General features: G+C 46.1%; 1 protein-coding gene across 3 annotated transcripts in view; it reads left to right on the plus strand.

The window, feature by feature from the left end:
• The first annotated feature begins 228 nt into the window (after positions 1-228).
• LOC113650652 (sulfotransferase 1B1-like) overlaps positions 229-25,199 on the plus strand; it is a 28,910-nt gene continuing 3,939 nt past the window's right edge. Inside the window, exons 1-4 of one of the 3 annotated variants that reach the window (XM_027159098.2) lie at positions 229-674; positions 18,768-18,896; positions 19,487-19,584; positions 20,274-20,400. In XM_027159098.2, coding sequence (XP_027014899.1) covers positions 485-674; positions 18,768-18,896; positions 19,487-19,584; positions 20,274-20,400 — 544 coding nt within the window. In that variant the 5' untranslated portion in view covers positions 229-484. The remainder of the gene's footprint in view (positions 675-18,767; positions 18,897-19,486; positions 19,585-20,273; positions 20,401-25,199) is intronic. The other 2 variants (XM_027159097.2, XM_027159099.2) reach the window with 2 other exon arrangements.

Here is a 25,199-nt window from a genome sequence, read left to right on the forward strand (position 1 = left end):
TAACTGGTGTCTCACTCTCACACACATACACACAAACATGCACAATTCTGTTTACAGTAAACAGTAATAAAAGATAGTTCATATCCAGGGTAAATTTTATTGAGTTCTAAAATTAACCACAGCTTTACCTAATTATCTTCTGTTCACACACTGTTGGCCCTCTCTCCACTTTTCTCAGACGCTCCCTAAGCCAAGACAGATGAAAACTTTGGAATTGTGAAATATGGTTTTACGTAATAGCTCTGCAATTCAGGAACCTCCAGAGCAGGGGTACAGACAGAAGTGGAGGGAGTGAGAGGGCAAATATATAAAACATCTATTAAACATTGTGTCTTTGAAGGAGAAAGAAGATAAGCACTGCACCTGGAATTCAATTCTAATAAAGAAGCTGCAAAGGAAAGACAGTAAGATCTGAAAGTTGAAGAAAGAAGCAAGTTGCATCTTAAATATCAATAGAAAAAAGAACATCTAGAAACATAAAAAAATGGACAAGAAGGAAGAATCAATGAGTTATGAAGAAGCCATCAACAAAGCGGGCAGTGGGCTCTATCGTTTTCCTCTGGTTGATGTGCAAGGCATACCTCTTATGACCAGGATTGCTCAAAACTGGAGCTCCATTTGGGCTTTCCGCCCAGATCCATCAGATATGCTCATCTCCACCTATCCTAAAGCAGGTAAAAACACTGAGGCCTCATAAATGATAAGTTTATGTCAATCAGGTTGTAGAAGGCACTGTTTCTGGAAGCTTCAGGAATTACTGATAGATTTAATTCAGAATGTAACACTCATAATGTGTGCAGATCAATGCATGATAATACATCTAATTAGAAACTCATAGGATATGGTGGTGTACCCACACCAAAGTTTAGAACATTTCTATAACGACATGTTTTACTTGTCCTTCACCACAGCAAGCTACATCAAGCATCGCTTTATTTCGCTTTAGAAATATTTTTCATTGGTTGTTGCATTAAATCTTACCCAGATAGTGCTATTTTCTGACTGTCTATTGTGTAGCCTCTTTTTTTGATTGGCTGATAAGCGTCAGGTTCAACTAAGAACCCCAGGGTAGACGCGCTTGATTCCTGCCCGGTTCCATAGAGACAGCGGTGCGGACAGATACATTTTGGGCGCTGCAGCTTATTAAATATATGATAAATAGTCAAAAAGTTTTTCTTCGTGAGAAATACGATGTGTGGCGGGAGAGCGTGACAAAAGACCAAAATGCGTGACTGTCACTCTCAGTGCGTGACACTTGACAGCCCTGCATGTTATGCTATGTTTTGCTATGCATGTCACGATATGCCTTGCTATGCTAGGTTATGCTATGCTACGCCATGTCCCGTTACATTATGCTAGGTTATGCTATGCCTTGCTAGGCTATATGTTATGTTTTGCTAGGTTATGTTCCGACTTGCTAGGCTACAGTATGTTACATTATGCTAGGTTATGCTATGCCTTGTTAGGCTATGTTATGTTACGTTATGCTATGCCCTGCTAGTCCATGTTATGTTCCGTTACGTTATGCTATGCCTCGCTAGGTTGTTATGATACGTTATGCTGTGCCTCGCTAGGCTGTTATGATACGTTATGTTATGCTATGCCTTGCTAGGCTATGTTGCGTAATGCTATGCCTCGCTAGGCTATGTTATGTTACATTATGCTATGCCTTGCTAGGCTGTTATGTTACGTTATGTTATGCTATGCCTTGCTAGGCGTTATGCTATGTTACATTATGCTATGCCTTGCTAGGCTATGTTATGTTACGTTATGTTACGTCATGTTAGGCTATGTTATGTTACGTCATGTTATGTTACGTCATGTTAGGCTATGCTATGTTACGTCATGTTGTGGTATGTCATGCTAGATTATGTTATTCCTCTCCCCAATTTTTCCTGTTTTATGCTTCGGTTGACATGCTATCCAGTTCATTAAAACAGTCAAAAAGCGGCATGGCTGGGCAAAGCATCCTCAGAACATTCTACACCTGCACTATAAAGAGCATCCTGACAGGCTGCACCACTGCCTGGTTTGGAACAGCACACTGGCAACCATAAAGCTTTGAAAAGCGTTGTGCGAACTGCCAACCACATCGTTGGAGGTGAGCTTCCCTCCCTCCAGGACATCTGCACCAGACAGCGTATAAGGAAAGCTGTTGTTATATTGCTGCTGCAAAAGTGTTTTATGCTTCCGCCTTTATGCTGCACACTTGGCCTCAACTTACTACAGCAACATGCTTGTTGCAAATATGTCGCCATCTGCTCAGCCCAGGGTGATGCTTCGCCTGATTGTTGATTAGCCCCGGATGTGCTAGCTTTCAAAAGTATGTTCGATTATCAAGCTTCATGAGCAACCAGAGTCTTCTACAGGGCGCATGCTTCACCTACCTGTTATCACTACAGCTTAGTGTATATACAACATGCTTGTTGTTATATTGCTGCTGCACTCGGCTCAACAGACTACAGCAACATGCTTGTTGCAAATATGCTGCCAGTTGCTCAGCCCAGGGTGACGCTTTCCCTGATCATTGATTAGCTCTGGATGTACTAGCTTTCATACTGCAACATCGTTGTCTTTCCACTGGATGTTGAATATCAAGCTTCATGAGAAACCAGAGTTTCTACAGGACGCATGCTTCCCCTACCTGTTCTCACTATAATTTAGTGGATATACAACATGCTTGTTATATCGCTGCTGCAGGGGTGTATTATGCTTCCTCTTTACGATTCACACTTGCCGACATTTGCTCAGCCTCGGATGACGCTTCCTCCAATCTTTGATTAGCTCCGGATGTACTAGCTTTCTACTGCAACAGTTATGTTGGGGGGGGGGGGGGTGTTCCTTTGGCACATGGTTTGTTTTCGGGGTCTATTTTATGTTCTAGTTGCTGCTCTCCCCGCTCTGTCTATGCATGCGCACAGATGGGCGCGTGGATTTTTGCCCATAACAGAACCATACCGCCAACACTAACTGTATGCATATCATCTAATCATCTAAGATGAGCCTGAACTTTTGTCCCTACAGTCTAAAATTACCAGTACAAATAAGCTGTTCTAATGGAGTTCATCATCTCTTAGCCTAAATAGACTCAGGGTCAGCCATTCATCTGATTCATCGCCAGCTGGAGGAAGAAATCTGTCTACCCACTGTTCCTTTGGCACATGGTTTGTTTTGGGTTCTATTTTATATTCTAGTTGCTGCTCTCCCGCTCGTTCCATGCATGTGCACAGACGGGCACGTGGATTTTTGCCCAGAACAGAACCGTACGGCTAACTGTATGCATATCATCTAATAAATTCTCATTTGACAAAGTGGTCCTGACTGAAATAAAGCATCATAATGCAAAATAAGAATCTCAGAAGCAATAGTAAATATAGGGGAACCATGTACAATATTTAGAATGTAACACATGATCTATACAGTGAAATGATAATACATCACAGTAATACAACAAAATTTAAATATTTCTTGAACAACAGCTGTTTTTGCCTCTTACGCCACAGCAAGCTACTTAATGATTACAGTTGTTTATTTATATGACACATCACACAGCTTCTTTCCAAAAGCAGTAGTTTCCATCATCCCTCAACCAACAGCAGATGCTCTTGTCACTGTCTGGGTGTTGCCAACTAATTTTCACTGTATTTTATACAATGACAATAAAGAACCGTATCTTCCTTACTTTTAACTTATTTATAGGTATATTTACATTTACATTTACAGCATTTGGCAGACGCCCTTATCCAGAGCGATGTACATAAGTGCTTAAATCTCTAACATTGAATACATTACTGTTGGCTCACTAGGTTACATACTTAAGATAACATGAGTTTAAAACATTTGTTCAAAGTTACAATGAAATATGTCAAAGGTTGTGTTTTTTTTTAAATGTAAAATATAAGGAAAGAAGTGGTAGTTGAAGTGTTTCCTGAATAAGTAGGTCTTCAGTCGCCGCTTGAAAATAGCCAGTGACTCAGCTGTCCGGACCTCTAGGGGAAGTTCATTCCACCACCTTGGTGCCAGAACAGAGAAGAGTCTTGTAGTATACTTGATGGACTTGGGAAAGAGAAGATAAGTTGTGTATCATCAGCATAGCAGTGGTAAGGGAAACCATGTGAGGAAATAACTTCCCCAAGAGAGTGAGTATACAGAGAGAAAAGAAGAGGACCAAGTACTGAGCCCTGTGGGACGCCAGTGGAGAGTCTGCGTGGAGCAGATGTCACTCCCCTCCATGTTACCTGATATGAGCGTCCTTCCAGGTAGGAGGCAAACCATTCCCAAGCTGATCCGCAAATCCCAAGACTCTAGAGGGTGGATAAGAGGGTCTTGTGGTTGACCATATCAAACGCTGCTGAAAGGTCAAGGAGGATAAGGACAGACGACAGTTTGGCTGATCTAGCAGCATGTAGCTTCTCAGAGAGATCCAAAAGGGCTGTCTCTGTGGAATGAGCTGCTTTAAAGCCAGACTGGTTGGGGTCTTGGAGGTTGTTCGTGAGAGATAGACAGACACTTGATTATAGACAATGCGTTCAAGAATTTTTTAAATAAATGAGAAAGTGATACCTCAATCTTCTCCTGGTAGAAAGAAGCAAAGACTTCTGCACTCAGGTAGCATGAAGAAGGTGGAGCCAGGGGTTGAGCAGAGAAGAGATGATGTTGTGGAATTTACGAGGGTCATGTGAGGAAGCTTCATGCTTTTCCTTGTAGAAGGAAGTCTTCACAGAAGTCACATCTGTGGAGAACTTGGCAAGAAGTGTTCGGTAAGAATCAAGATCTGCATCAAGTTGTGATTTCTTCCACTTTCTCTCGGATGATCTTAGCTCTCTTTGATTGTTGTGCAGCACATCTGAAAGCCAAGAAGGAGAACAAGAAGTATTCTTGGGTTTAGTGAACATAGGGCAGAGGAAGTCTACACCAGGTTACGTATGTAACCCGGTTCCCTGAGAGGGGAACGAGACGCTGCGTCAGTGCTGACGCTATGGGAATGCTTCTTTGAGGAAGTTGTGTCTGAAGCTCTGTGTGCACACACGCCTTTAATGGCTCGGAAAGGACACGTGACGGAGTAATTACTCGCCAGTAAGTCCATATAAGGGCATCTACGTCACGCTGCTCCAGCTCTCTTTGTCTGAAGGAAGCGGGAACGGATGCATACGGATACATACGTAACCTGGTGTAGTTCCCTTTCGAGGGAACTCGACGCTGCGTCAGTGCTGACGCTATGGGAATGCCAATACCCACGCCGCCACGCACCAGTCGATGACTGCGCCAGAGGCCGTGAGAGAGCACGAGCAGACTGGGAACAGCACATCATAGACCCCGCAGTACCTGGGACCCTGGAGTGGGGTCCAAGTCCAAGTCATAGAATCTGATAAAGGTGTGCGGAGAGGACCATCCTGCTGCAGCACAAATATCTTCAATGGGGACACCCCTGGCCAAGGCACTGGATGAGGCGATACCCCTAGTGGAGTGGACCCTGATGCCAAGAGGTGAGGCATGACCGCGCACCTCATAGGCCTGAGTAATGGCCTCTACCACCCAGTGCGCCAGGCGCTGTTTGGAAACTGGATTACCCCTATTCCGGCCCCCAAAACAGACAAAAAGGGCAGAGGAGTTACGTCACGAGCTAGAGCGGTGGACGTAAGTCCTCAGGGCCCTTACCGGGCAAAGCAAGTGCAGCCTCTCCTGCTCCGCCGACTCATGGGGCGGGGGACAGTAGGCCTGCAGGATGATTGGACATCCCGCCATCCTGGGCACCTTAGGGACATATCCTGGCCTGGGGTGCAGGATAGTTTTGGACATACCGGGGGCAAACTCTAGGCAGGCGGGGGCGATCGACAAAGCCTGCAAATCCCCGACTCTCCTGAGAGAGGCAAAGGCAAGAAGCAGAGCCGACTTCAGGGTCAGAAACTTCTCAGAGGCTGACTCCAAGGGCTCAAAGGGGGCTTCCAGCAGCCCCTCCAGGACCACAGAGAGGTCCCAGGAAGGAAGGCGTGGCCTAGAGGAAGGCCTCAGCCACCTGACACCACGCAGAAAGCGAGAGACCAAAGGGTGCCTACCCAAGGAGGCCCCAAGGACAGGTTTGTGGTTCGCGGCAACTGCGGCCACGTACACATTTAGAGTAGACAGCGACAGGCCCCGAGAAAAGCAAGACTGAAGGAACTCCAGCACTGTACCAACCGGGCAGTGAACTGGATCCTGAGAGTGCTCGTCACACCAGAGGCGGAAAAGCCTCCACTTCAGAGCATACAGTTTCCTAGTGGAGGGAGCCCTAGCATTCAGCAGAGTCACCTCAGTTGAGAGGCCTGCGTCTAGGAGCTGGTCCCCCTCAGGGGCCAGACCCAAAGCTTCCACATCTCGGGGCGGGGGTTGAAGAATTGCCTCCTGCGCCTGAGAGAGGGAGAACCACAGCGGACAGTGGGTCGACTCCTCTGAGGCGAACAAATCCACTTCCGCCCGGCCGAAAATCTGCCAGATTCGCTTCACCACATGAGGGTGAAGACGCCACTCCCTGGGCCTCAGCACCTGCCTCGACAGGAAGTCTGCCTCCCGATGTACACGCCCTGGGATAAAAAACGCTCTTAGCGAAAGAAACCTGGTCTCTGCCCAGGGCAAAATCTGCCACGCCAACCTGAACAGGGGGCGTGAATGGTTGATATAGGACACCACCGAGGTGCTGTCTGTTCGCACTAGGACATGACAGCCCTCCAGGTGCGGGAGAAAGTGAAAGAGAAAGAGAAAGTGTTGCAACGCTAGGAACACAGCCCTCATCTCCAGGCAATTTATGTGCCATGAGAGACAGGGGCTCTCCCATAGACCCTGGGCCGGGCGGCCATCTAAGGCTGCGCCCCAGCCCGAAAGCGAGGCGTCCGTCGAAAGAGTCCTGCGACTGTGACACGCCCCTAGAATGGGACCCAAGGCCAAGAACCGGGTCTTTTCCACATAAGGAGGGTACGAAGCCCACGGCGCGTAACCCGTATAACCCTGAGGGGATGCCTGCGAGGATGAAAGCCCGCCCCCTTGAGCCAGAGCTGGAATGGCCTCATGTGAAGCAGACCCAAAGGAATAACGTTGGCTGCTGCTGACATGAGGCCGAGCACCCTCTGTGCCTCGGCAACAGAGAGGCTGCAGCCTAGCCGAATAGCTTTCACCGCTGACAAGATGGAGGCCACCCGGGTGGGAGACAGATGTGCCCGCATCGTGGTCGAGTCCCAAACTACCCCCAGAAAGGTGGTTCTCTGAGAAGGAGAAAGCACACACTTTCCTGGGTTCAGCCTGAGTCCTAAGGACCTCATGTGGGCAAGCACAGCATCTCGATGCCTGGCTGCCATAGCCTCCGACTGGGCAAGAATGAGCCAGTCGTCCAGGTAGTTCAGTACACGCAGACAGTACAGTAGACGCAATGGTGCCAGGGCAGCATCTATGCACTTCGTGAACGTGCGTGGTGAAAGGGCTAGGCCAAAAGGAAGGACACGATACTGGTACGCTTCGCCCCCGAAAGCGAACCTGAGGAACTTCCTGTGCTCTGGCAGAATGCTTATGTGGAAATAAGCATCCTTGAGGTCGATCGTGACAAACCAGTCCTCGGATCTGATCTGGGACACGATCATCTTGAGCGTGAGCATCTTGAACTTGTAAGTCTTCAGAGTACAGTTCAGAGCCCGCAGGTCCAGAATCGGACGCAGCCCCCTGTCCTTCTTGGGAACAACAAAATATCGGCTGTAAAAGCCGGAGTCCCACTCTGGGAGGGGAACATGCTCTATGGCCCCTTTCTCCAGAAGTGAGAGGAGTTCCTCCTGGAGGAACGCCGCCTGGTGCCCGCCCACATTTGTGGGCAACACACCCTGGAAACACGGAGGACGGGAGGAAAACTGGATCCTGTACCCCCTTTCCACAGTATTCAGGACCCACTCAGACACCCCTGGCAGAAGTTTCCACGCTGCCAGGCTGCCTGACAGTGGCGTCAAACTTGTGCAGACCTCCCGGGCGCCCTGAAACAGCGCACCGGCAGGCGCGAACCCGGGAAGATCTGCACAAGAAAGGGGAGCCGACACAGGCCCCACTGCCCCCCGAAACGACAAAGGCGGCGGGGCTGGCAGTAGGGGGAGCGTCTCTGAATAGGGCGCTCCCAGGAGCCCCTGCCCTCGGGCATCAGGACTCCTTCGTGGCCCGCTTGGCTGTGAGGACAGACCTAAGGTCCTCTCTCACCGGACGGGTCCGGGCATGTGAACCGGCCTCCCTAGTTTTAGACGGGGGGGCTCGGGCCGCCACACTAGCTCTTCTCACTGCCCTGAGTGAGCTAGAAGGGGGGGCGGCTAGATGATGGCCCAGGCTGCTCCCCGCGGCGAGGGAGAAACTCCTTGAACGCCGCTGACTGGCGTTTCACCTCCTGATGCCTGTCGACGACAGTACTAACTGCGTCGCCGAACAAGCCCTGAGGTGAAACTGGGGCGTCCAGGAGAAAGGACTTATCCTTCTCCCTTATGCCCGTCAAGAAAATCAAAGAGTAATGGGAAGTTAAAGCAGAGATCAAATCAGCTTTTTTCACAGCAGACTGGCAATTTCAGAGCCCACCTATCACCACTGTTTGAGACGTACACAACAGAGGAGGGTAGATGAGGTTTCTGGGATTGTGACATCTGCTCTGTGGATGAGAGCATCTGCGAGAGTAGGACTTGAGCACAGAGATGGGTTTAAGGCACATATTTGCAGTCAAACAATAGTTAGAATTAAGATATGGTAGAATATATCAAAACAGTACTAGACACTAATGTTAGTATTAATGTTGTAATGCCCAGGAAACAAGTTATATCATCTTTTTTCTCTGTTTAGAAGTTCATAAGACCAAAAACAAACAAAACTGCATTCCTTTGTTAGAAAACGTAAATTTACCGCTGTTACAAAGTGCTAAGATACTCCTCCCATAAATGTATCCATATAGAAAAGTTTTAAAGTCTGTTTAAGTCCCAGCAAATGAGCTGTTAATATAGAAACAATAACATATTAAAAAGAGCGTGTTAATATAAACCTAGCATCTATGTTACAACCGACTGTTCAGTATGCCAGATTTCCTCAAAATATCAGAAAACTATTCAAGAATGATTATCTTTCTTTATCGGAAATAGAACATCTAGAAATCTGCACAAATGTTCTTGTGCAAATTGTTATTACAAATTGTTGTACAAAGGGGAAGCTTAAAAGACAAAGTGTCACATATTTGCCACAAAGTTTGGTTTGCTTTCAGAATGATTCACAGGTCAACAAAATCCATTTGAGGTGCACAGCTAGTCTGAAGCTTTCTTTTTCCTATTTTAGGAGATCTGTTATCAGCACGATTTCCTGTGTGAACCACCTCTTGACAACCCAGAAAGCACAGGTTGCAAGGTTGCAATGGGAATTTTCCAAAATGTATTTGTATCTACATGGTCACTCACACCTCATAAGCACCACAACAAGACTATTCAAGTGTGGTTGTATGCACCTATTGGCTATGCAAACAGAAAAAACATGGTTCCTGTTCAACCTAAGCCTATTATAGACATGAGTTTGGTGCCCAAAGTTGATGGCTCATTCCATTTTTTGTGTGGACTTTAGAAAAGTCAATGCTGTGTAAATTACACCCAATGCCAAATATTGATAACTGGCTTTTGGATAAATTAGCATCCAAAATTGACAAGAATGGTAAAAAAAAAAAGAGTGCCAGAGCTGTATGAACCAGCTTGAAAAATAAAAACTGGTTCATACAGCTCTGGCACTCTCTTTAAAAAAAGAAAAAGAAAAAAAGGAATAGGATACTGTATGGAAAGCCAAAAGCCCAACACACACACACACACACACACACACACACACACACACACACACACACACACACACACACACACACACACACACCCCCTTACTCTTCAGATTAAATTTGCTCTATTTTCTCCTCTGCATGAATGATGCAAATGCTCAAATCACCCTTTAAAATCATTGAAATCATCAGTTTGAGGTGGTCCACAGGCCTGGGGCACAGATGCAGGTGGTATTTTCCTCTCTCACCATGGAAAAGGGAGTTGGCTGCAGTTGTCTGGTGAGGTTTGTGATAGTGGGGCGTCAGCAGCAAAAAGAAAGGAAGCTGGTTGAAACAACAGGTGATGTGTGATTATTCTCACCTGTGTGTGATCATGACCAGTTTACATAAATGTGCTTTGTTTGTCCTTTCAGGAATGAATGTTACCAATCAGAAAGAGAGACACAATTTTTTTTTTTGAATATTCGATTTAATTCCATTCAAGTTTATTTGTATAGTGCTTTTACAATTGACATTGTCTCAAAGCAGCTTTACAGAACATAAACATAGAACAAAAGGTTAATATAAAGAATAATATAAAGATTAATAGAATGCAAAATTCAAGATTAATATTAGATAGATTTAGTTCACAATGTGTATGTATTTATCCCCAATGAGCAAGTCTGAGGTGACTCAGGCAGCAGTGGCAAGGAAAAACTCCCTTAGATGGCAAGGAAAAACTCCCTTAGATGGTAAGGAAGAAACCTTGAGAGGATTCTCATATGGGTGACACTGGAGGGTGTGATTATAAAAATACAGTCAAACAGATGTTGTATAGATGCAAAAGATCACATGGAGTTCACATCTATTTAATATCGCAGAGACTGACTGGAGCTGGTAGATCTCTAGATGCCTCAGGATTCACTGAGTAGGCCTCGTCTCAGTAGAGGTCCAAAATCTTCATCGCACGGAAGGTGATCGGAGCTGGTACAGGGATCATATAGGGATCGGAGGGATTAACATATCTGCTGTTCATAATATTTGCAAGTCTGTTATATTATGTGTATGCCTGACTAAAGAGATGAGTTTTTAATCTACATTTAAACTGGGAAAGTATGTCTGAGCCCCCGAACACTATCAGGAAGACTATTCCAAAGTTTGGGAGCTAAATATGAAAACGCTCTACCACCTTTAGTAGACTTTGATATTCTTGGAACTACCAGACATCCTGAGTTTTGTGATCTCAGAGAGCGTGAAGGATTGTAACCTGTTAGAAAACTAGTTAGATACATGGGAGCTAAACCATTAAGAGTCGCAGCAGCTGAGTAGCAGCAGTTTGTAATCAATTCTAAACTTAACAGGTAGCCAGTGTAGAGATGATAAAATTGGGGTTGTATGATCATATTTTCTTGTGATGGTAAGAACTCTGGCAGCTGCATTTTGGACTACCTGTAACCTATTTATTAAAGATGCAAGACAACCACCTAGTAATGCATTACAATAGTCCAGTCTAGAGGTCATGAATGCATGAACTAGCTTTTCTGCATCAGATATAGGCAGGATGTTTCTCAGCTTGGCAATATTTCTAAGGTGGAAGAAGGCTGTTTTTGAAGTATGGGCGATATGATTTTTAAAAGACAAGTTGCTGTCTACGCCTCCGCCTTGTGTGTGTGGAGTTTGCATGTTCTCCCCATGCCTTGGGGGTTTCCTCCGGGTACTCCGGTTTCTTCCCCTTGTCCAAAGACATGCATGGTAGTTTGATTGGCATCTCTGGAAAATTGCACATAGTGTGTGAGTGAATGAGAATGTGTATCCTGCAATGGGTTGGCACTCCGTCCAGGGTGTATCCTGCCTTGATGCCCGATGACGCCTGAGATAGGCCCAGGCTTGAGTTGCTGTCTAATATAACATCCAAGTCTTTCATTGTCGTGCTACTAGTAACAGTACATCCTTCTAAATGGAAGTTGAATTGTGAGATTTTCTGTGTACTGGTTTATGGACTGATAAGTATTATTTCTGTCTTATCAGAGTTTAATAACAGAAAATGACTGCTTATCCAGTCTTTTATCTCTCTAGGGCATTGAGTTAATTTGGACAATTCAGCTATTTCAACTAGTTTTGATGAGATATATAAATGTGTATCGTCAGCATAACAGTGGGGATTAATCCCATGTCTTCTAATAATGTTCCCTAACGGAAGCATGTATATAGAGCAGAGCAGGGGTCCAAGGACTGATCCTTGATGGACCCCATAATTAACTGGCAATAAACTGGAGGATTCACCATTTAATTCTACGAAATGGTATCGATCGTACATGTAGGATCTAAACCAACTGAAAGCCTGTCCATGAATACCTGTGTAATTTTCTAAGCTGTCTAGAAGAGTGTTGTGATCTACAGTTTCCGAATGCAGCACTAAGAACTAATAGTGACATACAGTCTTGGGCCGAAGCTAAGAATTTGAATTTGTCATTTGTAACTTTAATAAGTGCAGTTTCTGTGCTTTGATGGGGCCTGAAACCTGACTGAAACTCTTCGAAGATATTGTTCTCCTGTAAGAAGGTGCACAGTTGAACAGACACAACCTTTTCTAGTATTTTAGACATAAACAGAAGATGTGAAACAGGTCTGTAATTTGATAGTTCATTAGAAACCTATATTAGGTTTCTTAATGAGTGGCTTAATAACTGCCAACTTTTTAGGGCCAAAGATTTAGGGACGTAAACTAAAGATAGTGAGGAGTTAATAATATTAAGAAGAGGCTCACCAGCTTTATATAACACTTCTTTCAGTAATTTAGTTGGGATGGGGTCTAGTAAACAAGTTGTTGATTTAGCTGTAGTAATAAGCTTATCTAGCTCTTCCTGTCCTGTACTTGTAAAGCACTGTAGTTTTGAGTGTAGCACTTTAGGCGAGACTGGGTCACATGGTGCTCTCGCATGTTGAACATCAACTATTTGGTTCCTGATGCTTTTAATTTTATAAGTAAAGAATCTCATAAAATCCTCACTACTGAACTGCGATGGAATAGTGTGTTCACATTTCTGTTTTTTTGTTAATCTAGCCACTGTGCTAAATAAAAACCTGTGATTGTTCTGGTTATTAGGGCCCGAGCACCGATGGTGCAAAGCCCTATTGTTTTTGCTCGGGTTTATTATTATTATTTTATTTGTTTATTTATTTATTTTAGCACACATTGGCTAATTGGGGTCCCTTAACAAGGGATTTTTGATATCTCAAACACTGTTGCCATGGCATCGTGTCAAAGTTTAGTTTTATTTCAGGCATATTTAAGGCTTTTGGCATGCTTAGGTTAACTTGAAATTTGACACATACATCAAATTTGTCGGCTGTTAAGTGTGGACAAAAAGGTCAGACAAAGGTGTGTCTCATAAGAGGCTCAGTAGCGCCCCCGTTTGTCAAAAATGTGGTTTCATTTACCCACAGTCCCCAAATTGTTCAGTAACAACGTCAAATAGTCCACTGATATTTACCCACTTGATGCACTTGCCCACCGTGCACTGTTTTCTGGGAGGCACCGTATAGCAATAAAAAAACGTGCAAGGACCCGTCATCGCTGCTTGCAGCTATATTTTTCTATGAGTTTGCTCAGGTGCTCAGCCCTAGCAGCTTTTAGAGCTTGTCTATAGCTGGAAATACTGTCCTTATACGCAATTCTTAAAACTTCTAATTTAGTCTTTCTCCACTTTTGCTCGAGGTTACGGGTTTCTCTCTTGAGGGTTTTAACTATTATTCTCTCTTGAGGGGTTTAACTATTATACCACGGTGCAGGTGTTTTGTCTCTAAACTTCTTTAATCAGACGGAGGCAACAGTATCTAATGTGCTAGTGAATATAGGGCCTATGCTGTTAGTCATTACATCCAGATCGTTTTGTTTAAGGGTTAAGTAAGAAGTCAAGACAGATCAGGTAGGTTATTTGTGAATCTGTCTTTAGTGGTCGAAATAATAGTTCTACCGAGTCGATAACGTGGTGAGACACAGTTAGTCTGTTCTTTAGGTAGTGTGTACATTATGAGGTAATTGTCTGTGATGTCATCACTTTGAGATTTGATATCTATATCAGTGACATCTATTCCGTGTGATATTATTAAATCTAGTGTGTCATTCAGACGATGTGTTGGTCTAGTGATGTTTTGTTTAAGCCCAAATGAGTTGAGTAGGTTCATGAATGTGTCCTAACTCATCATTTGTATTATCAACATGACTGTTAAAGTCTCCTACAATTAATGCTTAGGTCCGAAAGAAAATCTGCAAACTCTCTAAGAAAATCAGTGTAGGGCCCTGGGGGTCTATACACGGTCACTTTAGCAGAAGACATTATGGATTTTTTCGTGTGCATGTGCAAGAGTGTAGCATTAAGAACAAGCACTTCAAAAGAACTAAATCTATACTGTGTTCTCTGAGTAACAGTAAGGAAATATAAAAGATAGTGGCAACACCACCTCCATGACCAGTCTGATAAGGCTCATGCTTATAGATATATCCTGATGGTGTAGACTCATTTAGACCGATGTATTCTTCTTCTTCTTCTACCACTTATCCAGGGCCGGGTCGCGGGGGCAGCAGTCTAAGCAGGGATGCCCAGGCTTCCCTCTCCCCAGACACTTCCTAAAGCTCTTCCGGGGGAATAACGAGGCGAGAGACATAGTCCCTCCAGCGTGTCCTAGGTCTTCCCCAGGGCCTCCTCCTGTTTGGACATGCCCGGAACACCTCCCCAGGGAGGCGTCCAAGAGGCATCCGAAACAGATGCCCGAGCCACCTCAGCTGACTCCTCTCGATGTGGAGGAGCAGCGGCTCTACTCTGAGCTCCTCCCGAGTGACCGAGCTCCTCACCCTATCTCTAAGGAAGCACCCAGCCACCCTGCGGAGAAAACTCATTTCGGCCGCCTGTATCCAGGATCTCGTCCTTTCGGTCATGACCCAAAGCTCATGACCATAGGTGAGGGTAGGAACGTAGATTGACCGGTAAATAGAGAGCTTCGCCTTGTGGCTCAGCTCTTTCTTCACCACAACAGATCGGTATATCGACCGCATCACTGCAGAAGATACACCAATCCGCCTGTCGATCTCCCGCTCCATCCTTCCCTCACTCGTAAACGAGACCCCAAGATACTTAAACTCCTCCACTTGAGGCAGGAGCTCTCCACCAACCTGAAGGGGGCAAGCCACCCTTTTTCGACTGAGAACCATGGCCTCAGACTTGGAGGTGCTGATTCTCATCCCCGCCGCTTCACACTCGGCTGCAAACCGTCCCAGTGCACGCTGAAGGTCCTGGTTTGAGGAAGCCAACAGGACAACATCATCTGCAAAAAGCAGAGACGAAATCCTGTGGTCCCCAAACCGGACCCCCTCCGGCCCCATACTGCGCCTAGAAATCCTGTCCATATAAGTAATGAACAGGACTGGTGACAAAGGGCAGCCCTGCCGGAGTCCAACATGCACCGGGAACAAGTCTGACTTACTGCCGGCAATGCGAACCAAACTCCTGCTCCAGTCATATAGGGACCGGACAGCCCTTAACAGAGGGCCCGGACCCCATACTCCCAGAGCACCCCCCACAGGTCACCACGAGGGACACAGTCAAAAGCCTTCTCCAAATCCACAAAACACATGTGAACTGGTTGGGCAAACTCCCATGAACCCTCCAGCAACCTGGCGAGGGTATAGAGATGGTCCAGTGTTCCACGACCGGGACGAAACCCGCATTGTTCCTCCTGAATCAGAGTTTCGACTATCGGCCGAATTCTCCTCTCCAGTACCCTGGCATAGACTTTTCCGGGGGGGCTGAGGAGTGTGATCCCCCTGTAGTTGGAACACACCCTCCGGTCCCCCTTCTTAAACAGAGGGACCACCACCCTAGTCTGCCAGTCCAGATGCACTGTCCCCAACCTCCATGCGATGTTGCAGAGGCGTGTCAACCAAGACAGCCCCACAACATCCAGAGACTTGAGGTACTCAGGGCGGATCTCATCTACCCCCGGCGCCTTGCCACTGAGGAGCTTCTCAACTACCTCAGTGACCTCAGCTTGGGGAATCAACGAGTCCACAACTGAGCCCCCGCCCTCTGCTTCCTCAGTGGAAGACATGTCGTTGGGGTTGAGGAGAACCTCGAAGTATTCCTTCCACTGTCCGAGGATGTCCCCAGTCGAAGTCAGCAGATTCCCACTGACACTGTAAACAGTGTGAGCAGGGCACTGCTTCCCCCTCCTGAGGCGCCAGACGGTTTGCTAGAATTTCTTCGAGGCCAACAAATAGTCCTTCTCCATGGCCTCACCGAACTCCTCCCAGACCCGAATTTTTGCCTCCTTAACCACCCGGGCTGAAGCTCGCTTTGCCTTTCGGTACCTATCAGCTGCCTCCGGAGTCCCCCGAGCCAACCAGGCTCGATAGGACTCCTTCTTCAGCTTGACGGCATCCCTCACTTCCGGGGTCCACCACCGGGTTCGGGGAATGCCACCACGACAGGCACCGGAGACCTTACGGCCACAGATCCGAGCGGCCGCATCAACAATTGAGGTGGAGAACATGGTCCACTCGGACTCAATGTCTCCAACCTCCCTCGGGATCTGATTGAAGCTCTGCCGGAGGTGGGAGTTGAAGATCTCTCTGACCGGAGACTCTGTCAAACGTTCCCAGCAGACCCTCACAGTACGTTTGGGTCTGCCAAGTCTGTCCAACTTCCTCCCCTGCCATCGGATCCAACTCACCACCAGGTGGTGATTAGTTGACAGCTTCGCCTCTCTCTTTACCCGAGTGTCCAAGACATACGGCGGGAGGTCAGATGAAACAACCACAAAGTCGATCATCGACTTCCGACCTAGGGTGTCCTGGTGCCATGTGTACTGATGGACACCCTTATGCTTGAACATGGTGTTCGTTATGGACAAACTGTGACTAGCACAGAAGTCCAATAACAGAACACCACACGGGTTCAGGTCGGGGGGGCCGTTCCTCCCAATCACGCCCCTCCAGGTGTCACTGTCACTGCCCACGTGAGCGTTGAAGTCCCCCAGTAGAACGACGGAGTCCCCGGTCAGAGCACTTTCCAGCACCCCTTCCAGACACGCCAAGAAGGTCGGGTACTCTACACTGCCATTTGGCCCATAAGCACAAATGACCATGAGAGACCTATCCCCGACCAGAAGGCGCAGGGAAACGACCCTCTCGTTCAACAGGGTGAATTCCAACACATGGTTGCTGAGCTGGGGGGCTATGAGCAAGCCCACACCAGCCCGCCGCCTCTCACCATGGGCAATTCCAGAGTAGTAGAGAGTCCAGCCTCTCTCTCTCAAGGAGTTGGATTCCAGAGCCCAAGCTGTGTGTGGAGGTGAGCCCAACTATATCTAGTCGGTATCTCTCAAATGCACGCACCAGCTCAGGCTCCTTTTTATTTACTTATCTACTTTTAATTCACTCATAAGGGTTTTTTGAGGCAGTAAGGCAGAGTTCAGTAAGGCAGAGTGTAGTAAGGCTAGTTTCTGAGATGATTTCATTAACAATAAGTGCTTTGGGTGCAGGTGATCTAATGTTCAGAAGCCCAAACTTTAGGAACTGTTTTTGTTTGTTTGCCATTTATTGGTCTAATTACAGTAAGATTATTTTGAGAACTTCTCATGCATTTACATTTTGATCTCATTACTCGGGGAACAGACACAGTTTCTATAGGATGAGCTATGTGTGCATTTGTATCAATGTGACAAGGTGAAGGATGGCTATTAAAATTTAGATTTAAATCATAGTTTACCAGTCAGAAGGTGTGCATGCCCTGGAGATGTGGTCCGAGAGGATCTCCGCTCCAACTCTGCTGGGGTGCAGGCCATCAGAACGGAACAGCCTAGGACGCTCCCAGAAAACATTCCAGTTATCAATAAAGAGTCAATTCTGAGCCTGACACAATGACGGTAACCATTAATTTAAAGCAAAAAGTCTACTGAACCTTTCGATTCCTCGCTGGTATGTGGGAAGAGGTCCAGACACGATGATCCTCGCCGCAGGTGCTGTGCTGCGAACCATCTCTACCAGGGTGTTGAAGTCCCTCATCACTGCCTCAGGCTGGTGTCTTTCGTGCCGGCATGAAGGACCACAGCTCGGGTGTCTCTGCTCATGACCCTAGGTACCTGTGCAGCGACATGAAGCACATGAGCACCAGGTAAGCAGTGAGTGCGAGCCTTTAGCCACAGTAGCACGGATGTGGCGGATGATGGAGTCTCCGATGATCACAGCGTCACAGTCCATCACGCGAAGAGGGGCGAAGCAGTTCCAGGTGGGGATCTCGAATACCAGTAGTGGCGGAGGGGGAGAGGTCCTCGACCGGGGACCGGCTCGCATCTTCTGCTGCTGCACCCAGGGTCCATGGTACCCTGGCTCCGGAGTGAACAGCACCTGGGCAGGCAGCTTCCTGGGTGCACTGTGCCTGGACAAAGAAACACACAGAGTAGAGGTGGAGGGAGTAGTAATTTCACGCCAAGGATTAACCTGGGACAGGTGAACGACCAACCGGGAAGCTTCCAGCTCAGCTTTCTGCTCCCGCAGCTCGGCCCGCTTCACCTGTAGGTCGCAGATCTGATTCCCCATCGCCTCCAGCTCCAGTTCCACCGAGTGCAGCTTGAAAATGTTCTCACCTGCACTCAAAGTCAGACACACGAGCGACATGGTGTTACAGGGCAAGTACAGAGATAATTGGTGTGAAAAAGGTGTACTCAGAAAGTCACATAGACTGAAACAAACGCACACACAGAGCTTAAAGACTGTTGGCAGCTTACCCAGGGTGAACAAGGCAAAATATTGAGACTGTGTTTTATTTAGCTTGTTTGAGTTGTTGAAAGTGCAATGAAATGTGCTAATTGAAAAATAAGATGATCCCCAAAGGTCTGTCAGTGTCTGTCTACCTCCTGAATCCTCCGTCCGACCCACCTTAACACACACACTGGGTTCTACATATGATTATGGTCATAAATATATTCATTCATAAAACAGGTACCACATGGACCCAGGAAATAGTGGATCTGCTGCTCCATAATGGAGATGCTGATATTTGCAAGAGAGCTCCAACTACTGTACGCATCCCTTTTCTAGAGATCAATTCTCCTCCCCCAATTCCATCAGGTAAAAATACATGGTCAAAAAATGTACATCCATTACATCTACTAAAGCAAGCATTCCTTACCAAATTCTTCTATGTTTCATCTAACATTTGATTACAAACTTACTTAATTAACAGTACACTATATTGCTAACATATGTGGACACCTGAATATCACCACCATATATGGGCTTCCCAACATTATTGTCACAAAGATGCAAGCACACATTGTAGAATGTCTTTGTATAATGAAGAATTATGGTTTCCCTACTCTGAAACTAAGGGCTCCAAACCTGTTCCAGTGTAACAATATTCCTGAGCACAATGTCCATAAACACATGGGTTGCCAAGGTTGATGTGGAAGAACTTGATTAGCCTGTACACAACCTTAACCTTAACTACATCAAATATCTTACTGATGCTTCTTGTGGTTAAATGAGCAAGCCCCTACGGCAAAGTGGGACTGAAACTGTAATGGGATAGGAAGGTGTTTACATACATTTTTCAGCATAGTGTACCATTGGGTTTACACATTGCTGACTTTCTCTCTAACATTATGCACAGTTGTTGCATTCAAAAATTGTTGAAATCTTACTGTCTACTTGTTCTCCAGGACTTGACCTACTAAAAAAAATGAAACCTCCCAGATTCATCAAGACACACTTACCCATACAGCTAGTACCTGAAGGATTCTGGGAAAATAAATGCAAAGTGAGTGTAAATATTGAATTTTATCTCAGCTCATTGCATCTCAAGCTATAAATGTGTAAGTAATTTTTGACTTAGTGAAGTTGTCTTAAAGGAGATTTATTGAACTTTTTATCTGTGGGATTTATCTTCACTTAGGACACAGGAACCATTTTCACCATGCTACAGTGAATCACACACAATCCCTAATAATTCATACTGTCTCTAAAGTGTGAGAGACAAAATTAGTACACTATTCTCTTTCATGATTCCAATACGGGAAATTACCTAGGAAATTATTGTTTTGAGGAGATTGTTGGGCACAGCACAGTGAATTAGGGTGGTTGGTAAACCAGCCAGACCGAGGAGGTTGAAAGCTTGCATCTGCTTCCTCCAAAACATATGAATCCAAACTGACTCACAGGGCAGACAGGGAGAGAAAGCATATAATATACATCCCAAGCTAAAAATCAAGGCCAATTTTGCTCCTTTGTTTGCTAGGAACAGGTGAGCTGCTGCATCACTGGAATTCAATCTCGCAATCTCAGTGTTAAAAATGTTAGGTTAACCTCAGGTTTAGAAAATAGCTTTTTCTGGTATTTATGACCAACAAAGTCATCAAAAAAATAATCCCAAAAAAAATGGAAGAAATTAGTTATAAGAATTATTAACCAGACTCTTCATCTTTCTTAATACACCTATTGTTTTTGCAGGTTATTTATGTGGCTCGAAATGCCAAAGACAACCTTGTCAGCTACTACCACTTTGACCGAATGAATCTGATTCAGCCAGAACCAGGTTCATGGGAAGAATATGTTCAGAAGTTCATGAAGGGAAAATGTGAGACTTGAAAATACTTTTCCCTTTCGACGGAACTTGACGCTGCATCAGGGCTGATGCTATGGGAATGCTTTTGTGAGGAAGTTGTGTCTGAAGCTCTGTGTGCACACACGCCAGTTTATTGGCTTGGGAAAGACACGTGACGAAGTGATTACGCACCAGTAAGTCCATATATGGGCATCTACATCACATTACTCCAGCTTATTTGTCTTCAGGAAGCGCTCTGTGTATGTGTGTCAATTGTTTGTCTTGTCTGTCTAGTGCAGCGATAGAAATATATATATATAACATTAAAACATTAATGTTTTATTAAATAAAACATTGTCCAGAACCTCGATCATAACATTATAACTGGCCCCTTCCAGGCAACAACATCAAACTCCTTTAGGAGACTGAGAATCTCAGTCCAAAAAAAAAACTTTCAGTTATGCAGGTTGAGTGGACGAAATTAACTGCATGTATCCAGTCTTCCAACTTTACATTTACTTACTCATCTGCACCAAGCCAGTTGCTAAGACACACAAGGTCATTCACATTTTCAGATGATAAAGAAACTCTCTTTTCTGTACAATATGACCAGCAAGAGAAAACAACCTTTCACAGGGTACGGATTTTGCAGGTGTGGCCAAGTACTTTTGTGCAATTAAGGCCAGCCTGCTGTGTGAGCCTGCATGTTGCGACCACCACTGTAATGGACAGGCCTCTGTACTGATGGTGGGCTCTGCTCTGTATCGACGCACACCGTTCTCAATTGAGTCTTCCTCCTGTTCAGAATCAGATTCTGATGAAGCAGCCAATAGGGCAAACTTTCTCTTTGATGGCTTTGATGTTGTTGCTTCCACAGGTTCCTCTGCAACAACACTCTGTTCCTTGAGTAAGTTAGTGACTGAGGCCCACACATCACCTCTCTCAGCTCTGGGTATACACTTGAGGTCCTTGAACCTCGGGTCCAATGCGGTGCATATCTTCAGATATGCAATGTTGGCATTTTCCTTACGTGTCTCCAGGTCTGTTCTGAATGTAGACTTGAATTTGATCACATAGGCAGGGTCATCATCTGAGCTCTCCATCACCCGAGAGAGATGGTAAAAAGCAGGCAGAACCACAGAGCATGAAACATATTTTTCTCCATCCAGAAGTTCAGTCACATACCTGCAAAAAATCAAACCCATTTCACTCAAATGTTTTGCATTCACTTAAACACACAAAAAATGCCCTCATATTCATGCTTACACACACATACAGACACATTATTTCTCTCTCACATGCACTCAGACAAGACAGTGAGAAATATATGATGTAAAATATAGCTGCAGGGCTCCAGTAGCATTTCCAACCTCTGCAGTTTGTCCATTTCAGCTGTTGTTGGCATGGCAATCTTCGTGTTGTGTGTGGTGAGGACATCCCTCAGTGGCTGTTCGTTTCTACGGACACTTTTTATCACGTCCCGTGTCGAATTCCATCTGGTTGGAATGTCTTGTATAAGCGACTCCTTCTTTTGTCCAAGCAAGTTCAATTTGTTTTTGTTCTAATTCTGCAGCACTCGCTGGACTGTGCTTAAAATGGCCCACAACCTTTCTGCATTTGGCCAGGATGTTGTCAAACACGCTGTTGTGCAGAGATACTGTGACAGAACGCTGGAGACTGTGCGCGAAGCAGGGGACGTGTTCAAAAGGCAGATGTCTCGCAGCAGCGATCATATTTCTTGCACTATCTGTGCTAAGTGTGCTGACTTTATTTGAAACGTTCCACTGCTGTGCAACATGGATAAAATGTTCAGCGCATGTTTCAGCAAAATGTCTCTCTTGTGTCTTCATTACAGTCAGAGCATGTGAATTCAGTTCCCATTGTTCATCAATGTAATGCACTGTAACTCCGAGGTTAAGACAATTCAGCTTTGCAGTGGTTGCAAATAGCTTTAGTTTTATCAACTCCACCGTGTGGAAGAGGTTTAAAATAAAAATGTCCATTTAAGATTTCGGTACCTTTTCCATTTTTCTATCGGCAACAGATATTTTCTGTTTCGCGCTGTAGCTCTCTTAGGCACACAACAAATGATGCGTGATGACGCTCATCCCAAGCAGCCAGTAGCCTACTGATAAACATCCCACCCCTCCTGTGACCCATGGTTTGTGTTGTATTCGTTCATATTATTACAGTCTATCTATGTGTATTCAAAAGCAGTGAGCAACGGACTTTCAAAATAAAAAGTTAATAAATAAATAAAAAGGCGTTAATTAATTAATGCGTTAACACGATAAAAACGCGTTAACTTGCCCAGCCTTAATATATATGTATATATATATATATATATATATATATATATATATATATATATATATATATATATATATATATATTAGGGAAAGCTAGGCAAGAAAAACAATAATATGTTGCGATCTAAGGATTTTAAGAGATGCATGCATTCGTGCCCCCGCTTTATCACGGGGGACAACACGCACTCTCTTTGCGTTGTTTGTTTGGGAGAGGAGCATGCCCGGTTCACTCTCGAGAAAGCCGGCTGCGTGCATTGTGAGGGATTCCCTCTGCATACTCTCTGATCTCGCCTGGCTGTATTTTCAGCTTCGGCTGCGCCTCGTATTTTGGGTCCCACAATCCACCAAGGCGGCATGGCGGCTTCGATCATGGGAGCATCCAGTTCTCCTCCCGTCCTCCATGTATTCAGGGTGTCTTGCCCATGATCGTTGGCAGGCACCAGGTGTTGTTCCTCCAAGAGGAACTTCTCTTTCTCCTGAGGAAAGGGGCCATAGAGCATGTCCCCCTCCCTGAGCGGGACTCTGGCTATACAGACGATATTTTGCTAGAAGGACGGGGGGGGGGGGCGTCCGATTTTGGACCTTACAGGCTCTGAACTGTACTCTGAAGACTCACAAATACAAGATATTCACACTCAAGGTTATCGTGTCCCAGATCAGGTCCAAAGACTGGTTTGTGACCTTGAGGATGCTTATTTTCACATAGGCATTCTGCCAGAGCACAGAAAGTTCCTCAGGTTCACTTTTGGCGGCTTCGATCATGGGGCTCGCAGGTTGAGTTAGCAGAAGCGGAGCAAGAGACGGGTATTGCCCCTCACTCCATTCACTCAGTTTTTGTTTCGAGAGCTTGTGCTGCGATTTATCCCCACCGGGAAGAGAGCATGCTGCTTTCTGCATCGGGCTCTGAGGATGGGGAGAGGCTTTCCCCCTTTGAACGGTCGACACAATCAGTGGCGTTCAAGGAGCTCCTTGAGGTGGTGACACGAGCTGTGTCTAAGTTAAAATCAGATTAGCCTGAAGAGGGAGTTAATGTTGTCCGTTTTAAGCTATACTACCACTTTCTAACTTCAGGCCGCAGGCCACCCTCACACAGGCAGCTGCTGTTTTTTCGCAGACCTCCATGCAGAGGTGTCGAGGTCTTGGAGAAATCCATTTTCAGCGCATATTTTTTTCTCCTGCCATATCTGACTATTCTGCCATTATAGGGTTTGAAAGCCATGGGTATGGGGTGATGCCTGTGATTGAAGAGACGCTTATGGGCTACCTCTCACCTACATCGCCCGCATGGAGGAAACCTGCCTTCCATCCAAGCCTTGTAGGACTACTTCAGCTCTTGTGGGTAAGGCCTACATGACATCAGGCCAAGCAGGTGCGGCCCTGAACACCATGGCAGTTTTGCAGGCCTACCAAGCTGACCTACTGACAGAGCTCAACGGTGGCCAGGGGTTGGGACCTCAGGTGGTATCTGAGCTCCCTCGAGCCACTGACTTTACGCTCCATGCCACAAAGCAGACGGCCCGCTCCATAGTCTGGGCAATGGCTGTGCTGGTTGCCACAGAGAGGCACCTGTGGCTCAAATTAACTGATATTAAAGATAAGGAGAGGTCCTCTTTCTTGGACGCGCCAGTGTCACCTCAGGGCTTGTTCGGTGACACAGTGAGTACTGTTGTCGACAGACAACAGGAGGTAAAATGCCAGTCAGCGGCTGTCAGGGAGTTTCCTCCTAGCTCACTCAGGGCAGTAAGGAGGGTTACTCTTTCTAAGACTAGGGAAGCCGGTCAGCCTACCCAGCCCAGACCCAATGCCTAAGGGCTGAGGATTCTAGGAGCGTCCCTTTCAGGAAGGCTTCCCCTACTGCCTGCCACACCGCCTCTGGCGTTTTGGGGAGCAGTAGGGTCTGTGCCTGCTCCTCTTCCTTGCACAAATCTCCCTGGGTTAGCACCTGCCAGTGCACTGTTTCAGGGCACCCGGGAGGTCTGGGCGAGGTTTACACCACTATCAGACAACCAGGCAGCGTGGAAACTTCTGCCAGGTATGTCTCAGTGGGTCCTGGGTACTGTAGAAACGGCTACAGCATCCAGTTCTCCTCCCGTCCTCCATGTATTCAGGGTGTCTTGCCCATGATCGTTGGCAGGCACCAGGTGTTGTTCCTCCAAGAGGAACTTCTCTTTCTCCTGAGGAAAGGGGCCATAGAGCATGTCCCCCTCCCTGAGCGGGACTCTGGCTATACAGACGATATTTTTGCTAGAAGGACGGGGGGGGGGCGTCCGATTTTGGACCTTACAGGCTCTGAACTGTACTCTGAAGACTCACAAATACAAGATATTCACACTCAAGGTTATCGTGTCCCAGATCAGGTCCAAAGACTGGTTTGTGACCTTGAGGATGCTTATTTTCACATAGGCATTCTGCCAGAGCACAGAAAGTTCCTCAGGTTCACTTTTGGGGGCGAAGTGTACCAGTATTGTGTTCTTCCTTTTGGCATAGCCCTTTCACCACACACGTTTACAAAGTGCATGGATG

The sequence above is a fragment of the Tachysurus fulvidraco genome, chromosome 8 (assembly GCF_022655615.1).
Source record: "Tachysurus fulvidraco isolate hzauxx_2018 chromosome 8, HZAU_PFXX_2.0, whole genome shotgun sequence".
Taxonomy (NCBI): domain Eukaryota; kingdom Metazoa; phylum Chordata; class Actinopteri; order Siluriformes; family Bagridae; genus Tachysurus; species Tachysurus fulvidraco.